Consider the following 19,188-nt stretch of genomic DNA (forward strand, 5'->3'; position numbering starts at 1 on the left):
TAAGCAAAAAGGTTCAAATAAACATCAAACCCTAGAAGTCCTTCAGGAATTTAGGTGCATTACATCTTGGCAGGGTAAACAGGGTATCTACAAATGTCAGGAAGTCAAATTTAAGACTTTTTAAGACTATTTATGCCACCTTGGATGAAATTTAAGACTGAAAAGTTGGATGATTCTGCTGTACTACAATCAAACATAGCATAAACTGAATTTTTTGAAGTCTGTTTGTGGCTCTTGGCAGCAACTTTATGCTTCTTGCACTGCATATGGCTTTTAACAGCTTTAACTGTTGTGCCAAACTTAAGTTTTTGTTTATTTTTCACAGAATGCAAGTAGCCTTGTAAGGGTTTAGCCACGAGCCAGTTGCAAAGACGAATGTTGTCCAACATACTAGCAATAAATTTGCATTTAACCATAATCAAGACAAAATAAAGCTAGGTAGCAAGGATGTATTAACAGCTGGTTATCAGGAGGTTCAACCAACTTGAGTCATAAAATGCAATGAAGATGTCTGTGAGCGACTCCAACTTTTGCCAAACAGACAAGTCCCATAAGAAAAAAAATAATCTACATATATAGAGTAACTAGTCCTGCCACAACAAAATTTAAGACCAGTGATTAAAGTATTTAAGGCCAACTCGCATTTTCTTCCATGAATTTAAGACTTTTTAAGGATGTGTGTATGAAATTTACCTTTGAATAGCCTTCTCCTGTTGAGTGTACTTGTACTGCACACACTTCTCAAAGACATCCATGCAGCCGTCCTGGTCTGCTGGGAGTCCATTGACGGGTGAGCTCCCTTTCGCTTTCCCTCTGCTTTCGCTTTCAGACAACCCACAAGCTAAAAGCTCCGACTCCAGCTCATCCAGCAGCGACTCTTGCGACAACGAGCGCTGGATCTGGGAAATGAGCTTTCGGCTGCAGTCAGTGTCGAACGGGCTCGACGAGGACTGTAAGGGGATGGAGACGTTGGCGGTGGTCTGCGGGCTTGAGGCCGGCGAGAAGCTGAGCGTGTCGGAGCTCGGAGTGGACGGTCCGTTAGAGATCCCAGAGGTGGAGGAGTCTGTAGGGGAGTTTTTGGAAGTGCTTTGGACAGAAGAGGGTGAAGGACTGTTGTCGACAGCGGGTGTCTGCAACGGTGGCTCATTGTCATGCTGAGCTGTTGCATCAAAAGTCAATAAGGTCTCCATTGTCCCCTCGATAACAGGACTGTCTGCTACATCCTGACTGGCAGCAGCAGCCTCATTTGAAAAACTAAGTGGAAGCGCCTCAGTTTCACTAGAAACTTTCCCAGCATCATCTTCAACATCAGCAGCCATCCCTCTCACATCATGATGATGCTGGCTTCTTATCTGAGCTCCTTCTTCAGTCTTGATTAATCCACTTTCCAGCTGGTTCTCACCTTTCTCCTGATTGCAAGTCTTCACGGCATGATCACTGTTCTCAAAGATTAATTCCTCCTCTTCGAAACTTGATGTACTACGATGACACTCGTCTCCAGAGTGCAATTCCTCTGTTGCTAATTTACCATCTGATCCTTCCATTTTCTGTGCAGCTGTAATCGGAGCCGGATGTTTCATGCTCCGCTTACGGTTCAAACCTGGCAACGAGGAAGACAAAAACAGGAAAGTAGGAAAAAATAAATTAAAAAATATGTTTTCAGTATTTCATGTTCGTTTATCGGCAAGCAACTAAAAGTTCCAGGAAGTCATCCGTGTGGCATCCCTGTGACATCTGCATCCTGATCTGCACTTCGTGTGGTTAGATCATCAGGTAGCGAAGGAAAAACTTAAGGAATGTTCACAGACAGACTCAAGAATCACCAAAGAGGCGTGTTGTTGGCCACGCCTCAGACGAGATTATTTTTGCTGGAAGGAATGTGACTGCAAACGTCACACAACTGATAGTTATTCAAGGTTAACATATCTATAGAGCGTCATTCAACACCAAATAAAATAAACTTTAGAGATGTACCTGTAAGCAAATATCAGTAGCATTTACCATACTTTTCTACTTTTTTGAAGTATTAATAATGGTCTCAAAGCATGAGAATGATAGGAGTACAAAACCTGTTAATACTTTAGCAGTATATGAGGTTGTAATGGAACAAAATATGTCACAATTAACTGTTTACAGTTTTAAACTCCTTGTATTTTTCTGTTTATGTCGCATCTAGTGTTCCATTAGCTGCCTTAGCACTTTAAGTTCTCACTTTTACACTGGTCATCCATCTGGATACGTTACTCTCTTATTTGGGATGATATCAAGCTTTACTGTTTGTTAGGCTATTTGGTTTGGAACTAAATACACGAGCTTAAGGTGAATGGATGCAGCAGAAAATCAAAAGAAAATAAAAAATTGGGAAGGGAGTGTCTTCAAAATTGAATATGGCTGCCTTGCACACAACACCTGCCGTAGTAAAAAAAAAAGGTATATGCATCTAATTTGCACTTTTACTTATCTCATTAAAATCTTTTAGACTGGCGTACACAACCTCCTTCAGTGAACCGGGTGCTATGGCATTAAAAGGACTAGGATGTTGTGAGTAAAGTGAAACATTTAGGTCATATTTTAAGGAGTGATTTGTGTGATGATGATGATTTGCAAGTTGCACATGCAACTTGCAAATCATGCATGATACTTTTACATGTAAATTTAATATGTTCAAGTGGCCATTTTCCCCAGCCTATTCTTTTTTTTGTTGTTGTTTTTAAACACAGCTCACTTGTGGTGCAACTACAGTAATGTGGTAAAGAAACTACACATTTAAAATCCTCCAAAATATCTGCAACTTAAATGTTGCCATGATGACCAGTGTCCCCCCTTTTCATGCCTTATTGGAGAAACTACATGAATAAATATAGTAATTTAATAGCTAAAGCCCTGTCGACAAGGAATAACTCAAATTTTAAAACAACCAGTTGTTTGCATGGTTTATGACACTTGTGTTTATTCTCCTCTTTTGTTACTTTTATTTTATTTTTTATAATGCGGACTAAATCTGTCTTGAATAAAGCTTTTCAGAAGAGCGTAAAATTGTGATAAAAATGACATCTTTATCTCTTCAATATTCTGCAGATGAAATGCAAGGAGTAAAATAAAAAATTTAAATCTATTCTCAACCCAAGTAAGCGCGTTCAGATTAATATAAACATTTCCAAGCACAATTCTTTATTATATTTGATAAACATTTTTAAAAGCATAAAGAAAAGAAAATCGTATGCTATGACAGGTGACATGCAAAGAGGTCCATGCTAAACTTGTAAAAAAGTAAATGATTAAATGTCTTTATCTCAGTCTGAATCATTAACTGTTCATCCAACACTGAAAGGGGCTGTGTCATCATTTACTGTGTTGCTAACCAATGGGGTGATTCAGAGTGGATGAGAAACTTATTAACCTTAATTCAACTTCACATTTTTATTCAGCAATACGACCATTTTACTGCTGTACTTGTTTTTAAGGAATCCACACGTTCCCAGCAGCAAGAACCCCACCTATATGAAGACCATCTTCTTGTATCGATTTATATGTTCTTTCATAAAAATACGGGTTCTAAACAACAACAAGCAAAACTTTAAGCTCTCCCCTTAGCTTTACATATCTGTTGAAATATTGTGACATTCACAATTTTTTCTCTGCTTCCATTAAGGTAAAGGTTTAGCTAGCACAGTACAAGGATGCTCCTCTGACAGGTGTCATGACAAACATCGGAGTTATTAACATCGTGAATGTATTATTTCGTTCTTAAATTAAACATTTCAGAGTACAGTAAATCGGTGTGCAACAATAAGCAGCAGATAGATTAGTTTTTTAAATAGTGCTTGACGTTTTATTTACATTCCGGTGCATTTGACGTTAGCAGTACATGTCCCTGTGACTTGTTAGCATGCTAGCCTCGTTAGCTAAGACATGGCATCAGGGCTTACTGTCAGGCTACAAAACGAGTTAAAACAGCAAATGCTATAATAAAACACAATAAAACAATCATGTATGATTATTACCAAGCTCTAGGTTGGCATATTTTAATGTCAAAAGCCCATCGCTGTTTCCCCTACTTAGCTAAGCTAACCCAGATAACACATACGTTAACTGAGGCTAACGGCTAGCGTGTAACACCGACACAGAATGAAGCTAAATAAAGATAGCTATACCCACCAGGTGCCAACGAGACATCGTGTATGTCCGTGCAATGACGGCCACAGCTCCCTATTTAAACAGCTGATCGCCCAACTACTCAATGCTATGACACATCAACAAATATGGCCACAGCAGGAGAAGGATAGAAACCAATGAATGCCAAGTGACAAATGACGTCAGGCTGATGTTAACACACATAACAGGTACACATGCAGGTCTGCCCGGTATTTTCGAGAAAATCCACGTAGGTGAACCGCATTACAGTTGTGGCCAAAGATTTGTAGGTTTGTAGAAAGTTTTGTTTTGTTTGGGGGGTACCAACCTTTGATTTAGGTTATAATCATTAAATGCAACTAACCTAATCACAAAGCCTCCCTTGCATTGAAGCAGATTGACCTTCAATAATCATTTGAGACTCTCATTCTTACTTCAGGGGATAATGTTAATGTGGGCAGCTGATATCATTCTATTATTTAGATTACATTTGAAGAGCAGAGTGGTTGTTTTACAAAGGTGTGGTGCCTAAAACTCATTCATCACTAGTCAGCCATGGTTACGGAAACATGAGCTGTCATCACTGATTTGCATGAAAAAGGCTTCAAAGGCAATGACAGTCTGCATGTCAGGTTTCACCCAAATCAAGAACTTCAATGAAAGAGATTGAGTTTCTTTGAAAAAAAAAAAAAAAAAACTTCAGGGTGTCTAAGGAAAAGAAAATAAGTAGGATTATCTTCTGAAGAGGACTAAATTAATGGATGACACCACCAGGACTGGAATGCAAAAGGATGGAATAGCTGTATATTTTTTCTTTCTGAAGGAATATGTTCAAACTGTTGAAGACATTTGGTAAAAAAAATACTTTCTGTAGAAGAAAAGGTGAATAAAATTTGTAAGCTTTTTCTTATATAACCAAAGACAATTGTTAAAAAGCATGAAAAAAAGTTTTACAGTCATAACCAACAAGGAAGATTTTGATACATTAGTAGTTTTTTAGTTTTTTTTAATATATATAATCAAAATGAGAAACAGCAGAGGAAAATGAAACATTAGACAAAGCATTTTATAACCCAGTAAGCAGGGAATGAACTAATAAAATCTTTCACTTTAGAACATAAACTCAGAACATTAAACCCTAAAATATAATGTTGACCTCAGGATTTATTTATTTATTTTCCCTTTCGGATTAATAAAGTGTTTTTTAATTTGATTGAAATTGCTGCCCTCTTTGGCACAGTCGATTGTGAGCAGATGTCAGTTTAAGCTCTAGTGCAGTTAAAGTCAACAGAAAATATAACACGTAAACCAGTTTGTGAGGTGACTGCTTATAAGGTTGAAAAAAGTTAGAACTGCTCCAGATGCTTAGTCCTTTCTGCTACTAAAATGCAGAATTTAATTTTTTGGTTGAAATTTTTACGCCTGGAATGCAGTGGGAGTGGACAGGGTTTTATTGTCAGAAAAAAACTACCCTGATTCCTGAAAAAGATTCCATCAGAAAATAACAAAACCTTGATAAGCCAAATTCTTATCAATGTTCACCTTATTTTTAAATGTTGACTGCTTGTGTTTTTGAAAATAAAATGAAAGAGTATGTAATCCAGTATAATGCTGACCCTAACAAAAAATAAGATAAATAAATATATAATATATAAACCAATAAGAATGAGAAACTGTACATTTTGCAATATAAGACAACAATAACTTATACAAGCGTTTTAGGTTTAGTTTCAGCTGTATGTATTCTCATTGACATTTTTATGTTGTTCACTGATTTTTAAAAATATATATGTATATTTTTTATTTTGTCTGCAATAAAGTTTATTTTTTCAACTTTTAATAGTTTTCCATGTGTTTATCACTGTGTCTCTTTAGGCCTCTGTTAGATTTTCCTCATTGATGACCATTTCATTGTATGCTATTGTACTCTAAATCTAATTTTAAATACTTATATAACACAATATTCCTCAACGTTGATAAATACATACAAAGATCCAAGTTTATTACAAAACAAAGGACAAAATGAACGAAAAACAATTCCTGAGGGAATTTGTTCACGCACGTTCGCGGTAATAGTTTAACTGTTGACTTTTTGCTGACGTCATTACGCAGATGCAGCCTTTTTTTTCTTCTCAAGCAACACGTGAATACAGGTTGGTCAATAATTATTAAACTTTAACCGTGCAAATACTTTATCTTATTGTTCAAGTAGCACTTTTTAAATAACTTTTATGTAGAAAGTTTTGTTCCTTCATATCAAAGAACTTTTGTAACGTAATTTTAGCTTTTAGCCGTATTTGTTGGTTTTGAATTAGCTAGCTAGCTAGGACCACATGAAAAAACGTGGCAAAATATGCTGCGTACATTTCATTGTCCTATAAAGAAAGTTTCTAAATTATTTTGTAATTAAGGTCGTAGACATGAAACCGACTCTTCTTTCAAGCCCGGTTCGACCCAACCGACCGCTGAGGAAGCCTTCGTCCAGTCCGGGCTTACCTTTATCAACTCCGCCAAGATTCCCCAGCATGACCGCCACTCCGCCCGTACGCCCCGCTGGAAATGGTAACAGTGCAACCTAGCTAGTTTTTTTCCCCGCCTGTGAATTCCATACCACAACCACGTAATGAATACTAAATTAAAACGTTTTTGTTAAATTATATTTTTTTCAGGTCCCACCAGTTTTCCAGCAAGCACAGTCACCAGCTCAACAGTATGTACCGTGCTTTTCACATTTGTGTTCCACATTAAAAACAACTGAAAAGTTAATTTGAGCAATTAGCTTAAAGCATTAAAACCCGTTTACAAGACCGCTCTTAGCCATTTGATTTGTGGTTCCCAAGTCCTGATCCCGCCCTATACTGTGCTGTTAGACTTTAATTTTATTAGTTTAATTTAGTTTTAATTAATAAAATATAATATATTGTATTGATACAGTTAGGAACTGTACTTGGAATCTGCAAGTACCGAGTTGTGCCACAGGGATTGCATCAATGTTTGGGTTATGTAGCTTTTAATGATTAAGAATAATAATTCACTATTAATACATGGTCTGTTTCTGTTCAAATAAAATTATTTTCTTATCATAAAATATTCTATAAAATCTCCTGTACATGCTTCTGTTTATTTTGGAAGTAAATTAAAGGGGAAAACATCCTAAAAACTGAAACTAAAAAATAACTAAAGAAACTTATATTTATTGCCTCTTATTGATTCACAAATTTAGTGCGGCTCTCAGAGGAGTTACTAAGCTTTTTAAATTAAAGAAAGAAAAAGTTTCCCACTTCTGATAACTAGTTCACTAGTCTAGTTCATTGTTTTATTTATTTTTTGTGAAGAATGGAAACTATACGTCTTTAGCAACCTGTGGAATAAAATAAGGCTTGCATTTGTCCTGGCCACCAAATTGAGTTTCATTCAGTGTTTGCCAGTTTCAATCTTTAACTTAGTTTGTTTCTTTGTGAAATGGGGAATTTGAAACCCAAATCTTGTGCAGCCTGTCTCAGTAGTACAGCTGTTCTCCCTAACCTATCTGCCATTTTCCTGTCATTGTTTTATTGAAAATGAACTTTTATTTCAATGCAACTTTTCCATCTACATGTCTAGTTTCCAGGATTGGTTCCCCCAGCCCTTACTGTGTACTACTGCAACTTCTGTGGTCAGCAAGGTAACATTAGAGTCAAAAACGTCGGCTAGAATCTTGTTGCCCAATAAACTCGGTATTTACACAGAACTCTAATCGGGTTTCACACTGTGGCTGCTCAGTGCTGTTGATTTTTATTACTCTGTGATTTCTGTCTTTGCTCAGAATTACCTTTGTGGTAGGACTCATTTCGTCTGTGGTGTTTAGTGTAGACTTTTGAATTTGCATTTCAGTAAAGGCATATTTTCTGGTGTCCAACAGGGAATTTCCGCTGTAAGCGCTGCAAGAAAATGCCTTATTGCTCCACAGTGTGCCAGACGGAGGACTGGAAGGAACACAGACACATCTGCAAACCTGTTGTCCCAGAGCCGGCAAGGTAGGTCCAGTCACCATTTGGGCTGGATGATTAATCGATTTTTATCAATTAATCGATTATTTATTTTTTAATTTTAATTATTTTTCACCAATGCACTGCTTTGGTTTCCATAGTTCAGATTCAGAGTGATGTCAGCCCTAACCCAAAGCTTGTCATCTTGTTTCATACCTTCTATTTATCCTTATTTTGAATTCCAATTGACTCTGACAAAATATAAGGATCAGGCTAAGTTTTATTTATTTTTTTAATGAGAATAATGTTCTAATGTTACAAGAAGACAGTCGTAGTGAAACAAGAATAGTCATATGGCAAAATGTTGAAATGATACAAGAATAAAGTGTTCAGATTACCAGAATAAAGTTGTAGAGAATTAACACAAAAAAATTATCCAACCTTTCTTTCATTAAAATGATTTTTCTCATAATTTTAAGATGTTCCTCTAGTAAATTTTTATTTTTATTCTGCTAATATAATGACTATTTTCGTAATGAAACAAAAATTCTTGTATCTCAGTCCTAATACTTGATCATACAAGCCACAGACATAAAAGCCACTTTTTGAAAATATTATCCTTCATTTATAGCTTCTTTTTAAGAAAAGGAAGCAAGAAAAATCAATTAAAAAGTCTGAGATTTTTAACCCACATTGGCCATCCCAGATTAATCCAGATTAATTTATAATTTTGTTTTCTTAATCTGAAGAGAGCAACCCAAGGAAAGCGTGGCTTTACCAGGGACTGGCCACAGGGAAAACCTCGCTGAATTGAAGGTAATTCATTTAAGACTTTGAATTTTGAAATTTCAACTATAAAATAAAACTCTAAATAATATACTTCTATATTTATTTGATTACCAAAGGCTAGTGAACCATCCAGCTATAAGAAGGTCTACTTAAAAGATTTACATGCTTCTAAAATCACCAGTGGGATGGACATTCAGGTAAAAATAAAACTCTGCTTCCATTTTGCTTTTGAGCATGAATTGGTCTACTGCACAGTGCAAGAGTCTCTTTCACTTTTTTCTTTCAGGCCACTGTTGTTGAGTTCTGCAGCCCTGACAGGTTTTTCATCCTTCCTCAAGACCTAGAGGTCCTGGAAGCTCTACAGGTCATAAGCACAAAGCTTCAGAAAACCTGCAGCAGCTCCTCAGGAACAGCTTACGTTCCCTGTGATGGGGAAGTCTGCACAGTTCAGTTTTCTGTTGACAAGGTGAGAAGGGTTTCCCCAAAGCAGTTAGGAGAGAGGCATGTCTCACTGTAATATCCTTGGCATGTTTTTTACCCAATAATCTTGTTTTGGCTTCTTCTTCTTAGAACTGGTACAGAGGCTTGGTCCAGACTGTAGCTGCTGACAAGAAGACAGCTAGTATCCTTTACATTGACTTTGGCAATGAAGAGAATGTCCCGATTGAAAGGATCCAACCCCTCCCTGCTGATATTCAACATTTTTGCCCATGTGTGAGTGTCTTGAGGTGTTTTTATTTCTTGGTTAGCACTACTGGCAGCTAACTTTCAATTTCAAAACCTCCAGCTTGTTTGTACTCTACTCTAATTCCCCAGTTAAACTAAAAATGTCAAATTTGCAGTTAATGCCTAGATATTTTTGGAAACTGTGCTGGGCTAAGATGTTATTTTCTGAAAAGAACCGAGAATTGTGGAAATCTGAAGTTTAAGAAGTGTGCATTTGTTATGCAGTAGCTGTCTTTATGATAGTAGCCCTATGCCTTTTGTTCTGTACAGGCAACGGAGTGCAGGATTGCAGGTGTGGTGCCGGTGGTTAACAAATGGTCCGACGAATGCTGCATTACCGTCAGACAGATGCTGACTGGTAAGGCTGTCACTGTGAAGCTGTTGGAAGCGACGGAGAAAGAAGGTGTCCACGCTGCGGATGTCGTGCTGTCAATGAGTGAGTGTCATGGAGGCGACTCTATTTCAGATTTCCAGAAGGTAAAATCCTTTAATGAAACTCTCCTCTTGTGTATTTAAGGAATGATGCTGAGCTCATTCCTGATCGAGAACGGATTCGGGCAAAAAGAAACCACCGGTGTGCCACCAACTGAGCAAGACATAAGTATGCTAGTTGTGCATCTACTTCAGTTTGCATCGTGTTGCAATTGGCAAGAAGAGTTACAGGATCTGTTTTCCTTAAGTTGCCATGTTGAGCGCATCGTTTGAAAATTACAAGCGCCTCTCTGATGGGAAGGATGACAATGAATGGGCTCAACCACCGGAGCCGCTCACACAGGCAGTAGGAGACCAGTTCTTGGTTGTGCTCACACACTTCGTGTCACCCAGTGATCTTGTAGTGCAGAAGGTGGAGAACGCAGGTGAGTCGCGTCTCATCTGTGAAATGAAAGCCGAGCCTCTGAAATGATAAAGGTGAACTAAAATATTGGCTTGCAGAACTTATCCGGGATTTGCAGCTGAAGCTGAGAGATCACTGCGCTCAGATTTCCACCCCGCAGAACTTCAGACCTGCTCCTGGAACGGTTTGTTGTGCCCAGTTCTCAGGTGAGGCTCGTCTGACCTTTAGCGTCATGGGAACAAGAGATGCCAAGTTTATGTGCATCGCTCATTTTAGCAACAAAGCGGCTAAAAAAATATAAAAATTACATTTTGTCAAATGACATCATCAAAATAGCTAAGCAAATGCACATCAGATATGTTGATCAGTTGATAAGAACGGGGTTTCTGCCTCAGTTTAAAAGAACTCAATGTTTTGGCTGTTTTTCAGTTTTCTGGAAGTTTGTTCCAGATTAGTGGTTCATGTCCTCAATCTGATTAGTGTGGAGAACTTTTACATTGGGAAAATTAAACCAAATCAGGATGTGGGATGCTATGAGGTTACAACTCAAGAGGATTCTGAAGTTGAATTGAAAGATTCTTCAGCAACATTTTAGTTTAAGGGTTTGAACACTTTTGCAATCAGGTTATTTAATTTTCTCTGTTTTTCACTTACCTGATGTCAGGAGATTTTTTTACAGGATATAAAGTAATTTAAAGGAAGAAGATGTGAAAGGATTAATTCTAGTGGGTGATTATGGCTTAAAAATAAAAATAATAAAAATCTGTTTTTAACTTTTCTTGAAATATTTACTAAAATAAGACATTTTTAGCCTTGGCCCTAGCATTTTGTTGTAGAGTTGATCTGAATTAAATTGAAGCTGCAGAACATGTTTGTCAAACAAGATGGCGGCCTTGACGTCACTCTGACCTGAACTGACCAAGGAGAGCATTAGTGGGGGAAAAAAATAATCAGTTTTTCTAAAAATGAAATATTTAAAAACTGAAAATGTTAATTGATTTATCCTACTTTTTTTTTTTTTTACATATGAGTCAATGATTGTGTACCAGGATGTGTTTTACTGTAATACTATATTAAAGATGCATAGTAGCGTTCTGTTTTCTCACTGGAAATCTATAATGAACGTTTATTTAAAGTTAAATGTAAATGCACCTTTGATTTTCTGAGACTTCCTCCTTTTCCAGAGGACAAGCAGTGGTACAGGGCGAAAGTCCTGGCTTATCCATCAGAGGAACGAGTGTGTGTCGCCTACCTCGATTTTGGCAACTCTGAGGAGGTCGATTTAAGCCAGTTGCTCCCGATTACCCCTGCGCTCCTGACCATCCCAATGCAGGCTATCCTATGTGCTCTAGCAGGTATGGCCAGAGCATTTTAATTTACATTTGATTACATTTTATTCTGACACTAATAATCTTTGCTCTTCTTTAAGGAGTGCATCCTGTGGGGGAGAACTGGTCGAGGGATTGCATTTTGTCGCTGCAGTGTCAGCTGTCAAACAGATTGCTGCGGCTGAAGATCCACGGCGTGCAGGAGGGAAAGACGCTGGTGTCCATGGTAGATGAGGCCAGTGATCCTCAGGTTGATTTCGCTGAGCTCCTGATTACTGCAGGCTACGCCACACCTGCTTCCGACTCTGCCAACCTGTTGGCTGAGGAGACGGCCGCACCTGCAGACACAAGTGGTGGGTAAAGAAATTACTTTAAACTTGGTTCAGGGTTTGAATGGGTACTTGAAATCCTTGAAAATGCTTGAAGGTTTTTTAAAGGTTTGAAAAGTGCTTCATATTCAATCTGGTTTTAAAATGGAGCCTAATGTTGATTAAAAGCCTAAAATAGGAAAACATTATTTACAGTTCAAACCAGATATTTTTACACAATTTTTTTTCTCACTATCTGAAGTTAAATTAGACTAAACTTTTATTATTTTAGGTTAGATAGAATTAAATAAATTACTTCTATTTGCTAAGTCCCAGAAAATTTGAGTTTTTGTTTGTAATTTTCTTTGTATTCTGTTTTAGCATTTAATTTGAGCAAGATTATTTGTCTTAAACACAATTTGTTTATATCGGTTTTAATTACTATTGCTCCTAATGGCTCAGTGACTTATTGATCTGTGTAATTGAAATAAAGGTGGTCTTATATTTTATGCTATTACAATTGGGGGATTTTTTCTTTGTCAAATTGGTGTTTTGTTCTCGGTCAGATGTGACAGAGAGACATTTCATAAAATGTATTTTAACTTGTCTCTGCTGTAGAATGTGGAATAACAGCAATCAATGTTAAATAATACTGAATTTAAACACTTTTTAAACATTCATCACAGTCTTTTAGAGCAGACGACTCCTGTATCTGTGTGATAATTCAGCTTGAAATCTTCTCAGCGCCTCCTGCCGTGCCTGAACCTCTGGTTTGGACTTCTACTGAACTTCCCTCCGATGGCCAGATGGTGCCGCTGTTCACCAGCATCGTGGAGAGCCCTGGAAGGTTCTACTGCCGCCTCGCTAACCCGACAGGTGGAGCTTCTTTACAGGGCCGACGACACTGATTAACAAAAAAATAACTCTGATTCTGACTGAAAAAGCCAAGTTTACATTTCTACAAGTTGAAGCCGGGTGTTTTTGGCATTGAAACAATTTGTTTTTCAGAGTTGAAGAAGTTCATGGAGCTGGAGGCTCAGTTGAAGCAGCACTGTGAGGGGGAATCTTCTCCTTACGTTCCCAAAGTGGGAGAGCCGTGCTGTGTACCTTTTCCTGGTGAGAACGTCTTTATGCAATCAGAGCAGGATTTAAATGTTGTCACCTTCGTAAAATAATGGCCTGAGTCTTTCTTTTCCAAAAGTAATTTTTGCAAAAAAAACAAAAAACCTCCTTTTTTTAATGCGAAAAGATGATTTAGGCGACAACAGCAAAAAGAAACGCTTGATTATGTTCCTCTCCATTCCTGAAATGGAAATATCTAAAATATTTGGTTAAATATTAGTCAGAATTGTGCTGAAAGCCTCCAAACATTTCCATTACTGTCTTTTACCCATATTTGGAGACAATTTGAAAAGAGAAAATTGTGAATTATCTTTGCATCTTTAATTTGCTTTCCAGTATAAATATTTTTTGTTTCACTGCTTTCTGATGTGAGTTTTTTCACTGCGCTATTCACTTCCACAAAGGCAGCGGAGCTTGGTGCCGAGCGTTGGTGAACGGACTGTCTGGCGACGACGTTGACGTATATTTAGTGGATTACGGTCACAGCATGACGGCTAAAAACAGCCGCCTTCGATCCATCACACCTAAACTCCTGACACTCCCTTCACAGGCTGTTTGCTGCTGGCTTGCAGGTAAAAACATTAACAACCAGCAGACTATCTCAGAGTTTACATGTGATAAAGCACAATAAAAGAAACAAAAATCCTCTTCTGCACCATTAAATAGAAAATCATCAACCCATTTATATCAGTTGTATTTATTTGATAATTAAATCACCTTTTAATTAAATAAAAATGGCAATAGCTGTTATTAAAAGCAAGCAAAGTCATAAAAAACGGTTCTCACTGAGACTTTCTTCACAGCTTAGAGCCGTTCAAAAGAGTCGAATCGTTTGTGAACGACATAAATACTCTGAGCAGGTTTGACTTCTTCCAGTCATAAGTAGTCCTGTTGTTTTTCTTTCCATTGTTTCTTCAGCTTTTCTTTTAAGTGACCTGGTTTTAAGCCGTTTATCCATTATTTTTTAAACAGAAACGTTTGGTAAGCTGGCTGTAGCAAACTGTTGATTACTTGCAGTAGCCTCCGGGCCACCAGGGGGCGCCCGTGAACCACCAGTTTGAGACAAACTGACTTGAATGATGGCCATTATTATCCTAAAATCAATTTTTTTCTCTGAATAGATTTCTTATTTCAGCTTGATGGGAGCATGCGTGCTTTGTTTCTGGTTTTGTGTGGATTCAGGTGTGGACCCTGTTGGGTCAGAGTGGAGCAGCGAAGCCCTGCTCTGGTTCCAGAACCTGCTGGACGGGGAGCAGCTCAGCGCCCGGGTCCTCTCCGTCACGGAGCAGGGCTACGGCCTGGAGGTCGTTAGCAGAAGTCAGAACATCGCAGCGGCTCTCATTGCTGAGCAGATGGCCAAAGCGGTCGGAGTGAAGCATGAACAGGCAGAATCCACGACGACAAAAGAAAACGGTGCGAATGAACAAGAGGACGGCGTTGAAGTGGCAGGTGGAATTCATGCTGCTGCAGAATCGGAGGGTGAGATAAATAAAATGCTGAAGCTTTATTTTTTTCCCCTCCATGTTGTGTTTTTAACATGCTGTTTTTGGTTCCAGTTGCAGGTTTCCCAGTTGACTGGAAGACGGTGGAGCTGCCTCTGAACCAGAGCTTTCAGCTGTACATCGCAGGAGTCATTAGTCCTTCTCTCTTCTACGTCCTCAGCCCTGCGCAAAGTGAGAACATCCACTCTGCTGCTAAAAGTTTATAAAATGGATTGTTGTTGTTTTTATAACCACTTCTTCTTTTGTAGTCAACCAGGAAAAGCTCCAGGAGGTGATGATGGAAGTGGCCACCTACTGCAGCGTCTACCAGGCCACTTTATCCACAGGGATGAAGAGCAGACCGTCTGCCGGGGCTGCATGCTGCGCTCAGTTTTCTGGTAAGGATAGTGGCGAATCAGTTTCAACTTAATCATTTGTTGTCTATATTTTCGAAAAAGCCAAAAAGCAATATGCATGGCTTGCAGAACTCAACTCTAGTCCAGGCACATGATAATCTGCTGTGATTTGTTTATAAAACCGGCTTCCTCTGCAGGGTGCTGTTGATGTAAGACTGCAGACGGATCACTAACAATACAGTAGAATAGAACAGAAAAGGACTGGAAAAAATTAAGAGACCACTTAAAATTATCAGTTTCTCTGATTTTACTTTTTTGAGCAAAATGAACATTGTTTTTTTTATTTTATGAACTGCTGACATGTTTCTGAAATTCCAAGCAAAAATTTTGTATTTATTTACAGAAAATGAGAAATGGTCAAAATAAAAAAGATGCAGAGGTTTCAGACTTCAAATAATGTAAAGAAAACAAGTTAATGTTCATTTAGAAACAACAATACTAAAGTTTAAACTCAGGAAGAGTTCAGAAATCAATATTTGGCGGAAAAATAATGAGGTTTTCAGTGCAGTGGGATCTCAACGGTGTGGAGTGAAAACTGTAGATAAGAGGAAAGATCACACCACCAGTCTGGCAGTATTTTGGATATTTAAAACAAAAAACTAATCAATTATCGATATTGATTGATATGACATGCTTCTGTCATGACATCTTTTTCAGCCATATCCTTTATTGTTCCTCATTGCAGAAATTCAGATGTACTAGCAGCAAAAATAGGGGAAATGGAAGCATCTAGATTCACACAAATGTAAAATAATTAAAAGAAAGGAAGTTCAAGTATTAAAAATAGCATAATTCTTAGAAATATGCAGCTGAGTAGGATATTTTAATGTACAAACTGTGCTTCCATGTTTAATATAATTTAGTCGACTCCTCCAACACCAAACGTTTAAAACTGACCTGATGGGGATCAGTGCTGGGTTTGCATCAGGAACACATTCTCCTACTTTTCACACCTTTTCTGTTCTTTTTCAAGACTCCACCTGCAGTTGTTGCTTTTGCAAACCTAAGCTGCTAATACCACGTCTCCGAGTAGATATAATTACACACTAGTGTGTACGTAGTGACTGTAGTAACTGCTTTAAACACAGCATACAGGTAGGAAACTGGTCTAGCGTACATTCCACAGCCAGCTAACAATGGGGTCTGTTTCAAGAGGTTTTTGGTCTTTATCTGTTGGAACTGGGGCAGGAAGATGCTGAACAGGAATAGCAAAAAGGAAGCAGCAACTCTGTATTTCTGTTGTGATTTTAAGATTTGCAAACCTAGAATATGTTGGTTTTTTTTTTTTTTTTAATCCCAGGTGATAAAAACTGGTACCGTGCTGTGATCTTGGAAGTTGGTGAGAATGAGCTAAGCATCATCTACGCTGACTATGGGAACACTGAGAAGGTCCCATCCTCCCAGATCCTGCCCATCCCTGCCCGCCTGCTGCAGCTCCCATTCCAGATAATTCGCTGCAGCCTCGCTGGTAAAGCTCAAGTTCTCCTGAATATTTCTAACCTTAATCTAATGTGTCAAACTCGAGGCGCGTGGGCCAAATCTGGCCCGCTGTGTGTTTTCGTGTGGCCCTCTAGATTCTAGACTAAACACTAAGTTTGATTAAATATTATGCTATCAATCACATCAATGCAGTTTTTATCCGTTTACTGCCAAATTATATCCCTCCAGTTTCTTTAGAATTATCATGGAAATTCACGCAAAATCAACAAGCTAATAATGAGCTAAGAATTGGGAGTTTATTGCAGATTTTTCTCAAAAATTGTCAAAAACTTTCTTACTTGTACTAAACAGCTGCTTAAACCATAATTGATGTCAGACTATATAGTCCATGATCTGTACAGCAAGTAATAAAGTCAATTTTACCGTCACAAATAAGTGCAAATATTTCCAAATTGTTACCACAAACTCAAAATCCTGGAGGGACTGAAAAGATGTTCAATAATATTATTTAATTTTAAGAATTCATTGATATTTTAAAAATTTAATGGGTTTTATCAATACATTCTGGCACAACCGGCCCTTTAAGAGCATTCATGTCCTTGATTTGGCCCAAAACGAGAATGAGTTTGACACTCCTGATCTAAGTAAATTCACTTTAGTAACTGTCTGGTGTCCTTCATCAAAAGGTGGAGAAAACTTTCCAGAAGAGTGGCCAGAAGAAGTGCTGCAGGCATGTCGAGCTGAGCTGGTGAATGGCGTCCTAGCCAAAGTAAAGTCCTTCGATGGCTCTGCCAATGTTCTCTCTGCTGAGAGAGATGGAGTTCAGCTGACCTCTCTGGTTCTGGACAAGCTGAACGCTTTCAACAAGGCCAACCCAGACACCAACCAGAAGCTCGACGACGCTCCAGGTGTTCCTGACGGCCCCCAGTCCAAACCTGTCCCCGAATCCCAGTTAGAGCTGGAACCCAAACCAGCACCAGTTGATGCCACTGGGCCTACGAAGCGGGCTGAGCTGACAGAGGATAAACCTCAGCAGATTGTTTCTGCTGCACCAGTCTGCGGTAGGCGAAGTTAGAACGTCAGAAATGAATTTTAAGGAGCAGATAATTTACAGCCAGAGAGATATTTCTAGTGTTCTGTTCATTTTAAAACCCAAAATTCAGTTTGAATGAAAATTAGAACTAGTTCTGGCATTTTTAACACATGAAATTAATCTAAAAATTTTAGTGCGCTAATATTGCAAGTTGCAGATTAGTCGCTTGACCTATTTTGACCTAAAATCCTCTCTACCGTGGGGGATTGCTTGGTCTTATTCTGCGTTCAGCAGTGAAAAGACGAACGGGGAGAGTTAGACTGCTGTTCTCAGACATACGCTTTTTTTATTTTGAAAAATTCTTATTTTTGTAATCAACTTTCAACCGAAACGTTTGGATTTTTTTCCAACTAAACAATAATTAGAGATAAGTCAGTGTAAAAAGAGTCACTTTTTGAATATAAAACATGAATCTATTGCTATCTGCACCTGTAATATTTTCCCTTTCAGAAGATTCAGTGAAGAAGATTGTTGACCAAATGGAGCCGCTGTACCAAGATCATTGGAATGGTTCTGGTATGGAAACATTAAAACAAGATCTAAGTTGACACATTGTTTCATTTTCTATAAAAATGTTAATTTCTTTCTTAATTCTAGATCATAAAGTCTATGGTTGCTGCTGTCAGAGCCTTAAAAAACAGGTAAATTTTTTGGTAATAAAGTAAAACGTATATTTTTTTTCATTTTGGTACATTATTGTTTTATTATTAAATTAATGCCAGCTGGACAATGTACATTTAATCCTTTGCTTGCTATTAACAGATCAGCAATCTGGAGCAGGTGATGCAGCTGCAGCTTGCTCTCATCAAGCAGTTGGTTGGACAGATTAAATAAGATGATGCATAACTTCCTTTTTTTTCCAAATTGAATTCAAATTTGTTTTGTTTTATCCCTTTATTATATTGATGGTGCAGGATAGTCCTGGTTTTTATGTTGTTTTTTGACCTGAAGTTTAGTTTTTTTCTGGTTTTAAAGTCTCAGGATACACCAGATAGTCTTACACTTGTGTGAAAATCAAAAACCAAAGGCATGTTCAGCCTCAGTTCTCATTAAGTGCCCACTTCCCTGCCTCACACACATGTGCTTTAGCAATTTGTGCTGCCATCTATTTTCACAAGCACATACAGGGAGATCGGCCGATTTGCATTACGTTTGAGTTGTAATTAAAGGATATGAGAATAAAGTGTTTTCATTCTTTAGACGGGTCAATTCTTTCAAATCTACAAGCAAGATTTTTTTGCAACTGCAACCAAATTCGCTTTAAAAATGGTTTGTCGGCAGTGAATCACAAGTTTTTCCTTTTCTTTTGCTATTGTACAATAAATAAAATGTACCTTTCTGAAAATAAAGTTGTACATGCAGATTCCTTCCTTGTTTTTCTCTTTCTTTGCCTTCTTAGTCCCTCTATTCCACACACTCAAAACAAAATAGTGATAATTGCTGCTGGATATTAGGAAAATGTGACAATAAAGGACATGGAAGAGGTTTGTGAATTGGACCAGGGCAAACAGGAACAAGTCTTAGGTGTTGTGCTCAGTTTGGTAATCC

The 19,188-nt window shown here is 38.0% G+C and overlaps 2 protein-coding genes across 5 annotated transcripts in view; one reads left to right on the top strand and one right to left on the bottom strand.

The window, feature by feature from the left end:
• Positions 1–6,705, bottom strand: part of ccdc186 (coiled-coil domain-containing protein 186) — a 33,251-nt gene extending 26,546 nt beyond the window's left edge. For 2 of the 3 annotated variants that reach the window (XM_088016297.1, XM_088016296.1), the window contains exons 1-2: positions 6,631–6,705; positions 694–1,600 (exon numbers count right to left, since the gene is read on the bottom strand). In XM_088016297.1, coding sequence (XP_087872423.1) covers positions 694–1,600; positions 6,631–6,661 — 938 coding nt within the window. In that variant the 5' untranslated portion in view covers positions 6,662–6,705. Of the gene's footprint in view, positions 1–693; positions 1,601–4,158; positions 4,306–6,630 lie in introns of those variants that run through there. The other variant, XM_014973232.2, reaches the window with a different exon arrangement.
• On the top strand, positions 6,214–19,006 carry tdrd1 (tudor domain containing 1). 2 transcript variants are annotated; one of them, XM_014973213.2, is made up of 26 exons: positions 6,214–6,287; positions 6,546–6,696; positions 6,804–6,844; positions 7,738–7,798; positions 8,036–8,150; positions 8,852–8,918; positions 9,008–9,088; positions 9,178–9,357; positions 9,462–9,605; positions 9,888–10,053; positions 10,135–10,218; positions 10,298–10,474; positions 10,551–10,658; positions 11,637–11,807; positions 11,882–12,133; positions 12,833–12,964; positions 13,097–13,204; positions 13,615–13,782; positions 14,393–14,689; positions 14,767–14,883; positions 14,961–15,089; positions 16,408–16,575; positions 17,234–17,608; positions 18,091–18,156; positions 18,238–18,281; positions 18,403–19,006. In XM_014973213.2, the coding sequence occupies exons 2-26, from the start codon at positions 6,555–6,557 to the stop codon at positions 18,472–18,474; spliced, it is 3,465 nt and encodes a 1,154-aa protein (XP_014828699.2). In that variant the 5' UTR covers positions 6,214–6,287; positions 6,546–6,554; the 3' UTR covers positions 18,475–19,006. The 2 variants fall into 2 exon arrangements, with proteins under 2 accessions (XP_014828699.2, XP_087872421.1); XM_088016295.1 differs by lacking the exon at positions 6,214–6,287 and having other exon boundaries at positions 6,306–6,696.
• Positions 19,007–19,188: the final 182 nt, after the last annotated feature.

This window comes from Poecilia mexicana, unplaced genomic scaffold (genome assembly GCF_051168715.1).
Source record: "Poecilia mexicana isolate PSO_F unplaced genomic scaffold, ASM5116871v1 scaffold_19, whole genome shotgun sequence".
In the NCBI taxonomy this organism is placed as follows: domain Eukaryota; kingdom Metazoa; phylum Chordata; class Actinopteri; order Cyprinodontiformes; family Poeciliidae; genus Poecilia; species Poecilia mexicana.